Source organism: Myotis davidii, unplaced genomic scaffold, assembly GCF_000327345.1.
Source record: "Myotis davidii unplaced genomic scaffold, ASM32734v1 scaffold329, whole genome shotgun sequence".
Taxonomy (NCBI): Eukaryota; Metazoa; Chordata; class Mammalia; order Chiroptera; family Vespertilionidae; genus Myotis; species Myotis davidii.
The window spans coordinates 341516-346083 of record NW_006300374.1 but is presented as its reverse complement, the minus strand read 5'-3'; the positions used below and the strand labels follow the sequence as shown (position 1 = coordinate 346083).

Here is a 4568-nt window from a genome sequence, read left to right as displayed (position 1 = left end):
TGCAAAGACCTGGACCATTATGTCTTAAGTCCCTGTGGAGAAAGAGCCAGGATAATAGAGGGGCGGAAGATGATACTGGACTGCATGCCTTGTTAGTCTGCTTACCTGGGGTTTGACGTCTATTCTCTCGGCTCACTCTCTTCAGGGTCACCCAACTGAAAAATCTCAACTGCTGTCAGGAGGGCTCCACTCTCTCTCTCAGTGGTGTGGTGGTATTGTGCCCTGGAGTACTGCCCTATCAGTTTAGGGTTCCTCTACACTCTGCCTACACTCTTGTAAACATGGGCATAGCTCGGAGATGCTGCAGGTTCAGGCCAGGCCATCTTAATAAAGCAAATAACACAATAAAGCAAGTCACACAGTTTTTTGTTTTGTTTCCCAGTGCATAAAAGTTATGTTTACACTATACTGCAATCTGTTGTGTGCAATAGGATTATGTCTAAAAATGTACACGCCTTAATTAAAAATACTCTATTGCTAAAAAATGCTAACCATCATCTGATCTTGTTGGAAAAATGGTGCTGATACACTTGCTCAACACAGGGTTGCCACCAACTTTCAATTTGAAAAAAAGAGTATATGTAAGGCACAATAAAGGAAAGCCCCAATAAAATGAGGTGTACCTGTAGCCCTCCTTTTTAAATAACCCTTTTTAGAACTCATAGAATCATCTAGTTTGTGCCAATTGTTTCTTGTCATGGCCCTGACTGATACACTTGCTTTAATCTTTGACTCAAAAGAATGGTTTAGAGTACAGCATGATCTCTCAGTAGTCTTTCTAGATGTTTGCAGCCTGAAGTCCAAGAGCCAAGGATCTGATACAATGGCTGTGGTATTGATCCCCCCAACAAACTCTGTTTAAAGCTGCAGGCTTTATAGAACTGTATTTGGAATGTCTGTGTAATTATTTTGGTGGATCGTGGTCAGCATACAATTTGGAAGCAGCCATTACTAATGCTATGACATTTAGTCATAGTATGATAGTTTTAGTATTTATCTTAAAAATCAGAATGGTATAACTGTGGGCTTATAATTCATATCAGCAGACCCTGATGAAATAATAGCAGTGGTAGTGATGGTATCCAACAAAGTCTTTGAACTCTGGTCACCAGCTAATGTGGTGCCCATTGTCCTGGGCAAGGATCAAAAGACAAGGAAGGAAAATTGTAGTTAACCCTGAGTTGCTAAAAATTGGCTTATAAAAAGTTACAAGTTCTACCTATGGAAGGGGTAAAAGTAATGGGCTATTAAAAATGTGTGATCAAACATGAAATAGTATGTGACATATAATCTAATACGTTGGATATTCTAAAACTTGTTCTCACTGGTTAATTCTAACACACAGATGGGGGATCTTAGTGTATTTCTTCTCATGAGGGGATATAAGAGGTGGTACAATAACAAAAATCTGGATCTAGAACCGAGGCCATCAAAAAAGCACAACAGGGTGGGTGGTAGGTTGTGGGACAAGCCCTATATCCATGGTCCTATTACAGGACTCCCTGAGGTCACTGGGAACTAGCCTTCTGATTCTGCAGCACGCAGCTCTGGGAGCACCTGGCCAGGCTGTTAAGAAAGCTGAGAAAGCTGAGGGGGATTAAGGAGTACTGTGCTTATGCCCGAGTGAACACTACAGTGTTCTGAAATCATATTGTACACCACGTGATGCCAGGATTGAGGATGCTCACATGGCTCAGGTGAGTGGCTCCTTGGCATGCATTCAGAAGAGACTGTCTCATTCATTCAGACTTATCATCTGCTACTCTGTGAGGTCCTTTTGAGAGGACCTAAAAGCATAACTTTCTGTCTTTCATTGGATAATGTTGCTGAACTCTCTGTATCTTGATTTCTCTCCGTCCTCCAGATAAATACTGTGTTTTCAAACAGTATTTTTATAACTCATTAGTAGATTGCAAAATCAAGTTTGCGATCAGCAAGCAAAATTGAAGGAAGTAGCCGAAACCGGTTTGGCTCAGTGGATAGAGCGTTGGCCTGCGGACTGGGGGGTCCGAGGTTCGATTCTGGTCAAGGTCATGTACCTGGGTTGCGGGCACATCCCCAATAGGAGATGTGCAGGAGGCAGCTGATCGATGTCTCTCTCTCATCGATGTTTCTAACTCTCTATCTCTCTCTCCCTTCCTCTCTGTAAAAAATCAATAAAATATATAAAAAAAAAAAAAAAAAAAATTGAAGGAAGTAGAATATGATAGAAAATATCAGAAAGCCACACATAGAACTATATTTCACAAAATATGGTTTTGTGAAACTTTTGTGTTCACACACACACACACAAACACACACACACAAGTATGTAATATATATACTTATATTTAGATTGTCACATATATATGTCATATAAAATATTGTTTGTCATGGTCAACATTTGTAAGGCATTGCTGTAGATAAATAAGCCCCTTTGCTTGACAAACACTATGTATAATCTCGGTCAGCTTAACTACTTATCAATATGGGGTGGGCAAAAGTAGATTTACAGACATGCAGGTTATGATAATTACAGTAGTTTTATTAACTGAAAAGGATTTCACAATGGCACAGTGCTCGGAGGTACAATCCTGTAAGTGCTCGAATTGCCTGCATTCATTATTCACACGTTCTTGTAGTCTTTGAAAATTAGTAAAGGAACCTGGATATCAGTGACCTGCCTGGGTCAGCCCACTGCCTCCTGAGGTGGTTGAACTCGGATCTGCTTCTGCCCACCCCTACACAGTGGTCATGTATTCTGAACATTCATATTTTGAATAGCTTATATGCTGTGTTCCATTATTGCTATCATGCAGGTGTTTGGATAGCTGATATATGTTATATTTCTGATAAGATGGTTCACTGGGGAGGAACTCGGGGCCCCTAACTAAGCCACACTTCAAGTGGCACAATAGTGGTACTGGCTGAACTTTTTCTATTTATAGACTTGGCCTTCAGGGCGATTCTGGGGAGCACTTGATAGTGCTTTATGGTGGAATTCTGTTATTTCCCCTTTCTGTGTCTCCTCCCTGTTGATCATTTGTGTGACTCTTCCAGTGACACTCACTCCTCTGTCCTGGGTGGCTCAGAGCCCTGCTTCCTTTGAAATTGAGTCCAAGTCCTCCATCTTCTTTGTGACTCACATCTCTCCCTTCTCTGTGTGACACTGGACACGACTCTATTTGCATGTTGGCAACAAGCAGCTGAGTTTAGATCACAGATCCATGTCATCTGTGAAGAGGACAGACTAACCCGAAAGAGCCAGAGAGGGTTCCATAAACTATGCTCTACAGCAGCCACAAACTGGGAAAAGAAAAGAGACAGATTCAGTGAAGCAGCAGGTAGAGGCAACAGGTTCACAGGGAGAAATTTCAAATCAGCAAGGAGCTTGTACAGCAGCAGAAAGAACAAAGATCAGGTCTGCCTAGTAGCTGGAATGTCAGGACTCGCCAAGTGGGTGTTTTTGTTTCTTTCTGTCACTCAGTTCCTTCTGGGAATGCTCGGGAATGGCTTCATTGTGCTGGTCAATGGCAGCAGTTGGGTCAAGAGCAAGAGAATCTCTTTGGGTGACTTCATCCTCACTAACCTGGCTCTCTCCCGGATTGTTCAGCTGTGGATTCTTTCTTCTGATTTTGTAATAATGATATTCTTTTCCAAATTATTAAATAATGTGGTACTCATACAAGTTACTGATATTTTCTGGACATTTACAAACCATCTGAGCATTTGGCTTGCCACCTGTCTCGGTGTCTTCTACTGCCTGAAAATTGCCAATTTCTCCCACCCCACATTCCTCTGGCTCAAGTGGAGAGTTGCCAGGGTGGTCGTATGGATGCTGTTGTGTGGCCTGCTCTTATCGTGTAGTAATGCCATGTCTCTGATTCCTCAGTTTAAGATGTACTATATTCTCCGTGGAGCTGATGATTCAGGGAATGTGACTGAGCACTTTAGAGAGCTAAAGAATGAATATGAGGTGATCCATGTTCTTGGGACACTGTGGAACCTCCTTCCCCTAATTGTGTGTTTGGCCTCCTACATCCTGCTCATTCTCTCCCTGGGGAGGCACACGCGGCAGATGCAGCAGAACAGAACCAGCCCCAGCGATCCCAGCACCGAGGCCCACAAGAGGGCCATCAAAATGGTCCTCTCCTTCCTCTTTCTCCTCCTGCTTTACTTTCTTGCCTATTTACTCACATCATTCCATTATTTCCTATCAGGAACTGTGTTGACTAAGATGATTACAGAACTAGCTGCAATGTTTTATCCTGCCTGCCACTCATTTATTCTCATTCTGGGAAACAGTAAGCTGAAGCAGACATTTGTGGAGCTGCTCTTGTGTAAGTCTGGTCATCTGAAGCCTGGATCCAAAGAACACTTTTCCCCATAAAATGACAGAAGGACACTTCTCTTGCCTCTCTTTGCATGGTTGTTTTGGAGACCGTAAAACAGTCTTTGGAAAATGTCAATATATTAAGAGCACTGTCACTATGTAGTTGTAGAGTTCTATTTTAATAACTATGCGCTCAACGTAGTCAGCTGATAGCGAGCTTTAAGATAAAGTTTATACTGACAGTGATAAGCTCTTG

General features: G+C 42.2%; 1 protein-coding gene across 1 annotated transcript; it reads left to right on the top strand.

The window, feature by feature from the left end:
* The first annotated feature begins 3418 nt into the window (after nucleotides 1-3418).
* On the top strand, nucleotides 3419-4369 carry TAS2R3 (taste 2 receptor member 3). Its single transcript, XM_006777081.1, has one exon. The coding sequence runs from the start codon at nucleotides 3419-3421 to the stop codon at nucleotides 4367-4369; it is 951 nt and encodes a 316-aa protein (XP_006777144.1).
* The last annotated feature ends 199 nt before the right edge of the window (nucleotides 4370-4568 follow it).

Bases quoted from the DNA above. Each gene is read 5' to 3' on its own strand.
- TAS2R3 (XM_006777081.1), top strand. From the start codon at position 3,419: ATGTCAGGACTCGCCAAGTGGGTGTTTTTGTTTCTTTCTGTCACTCAG.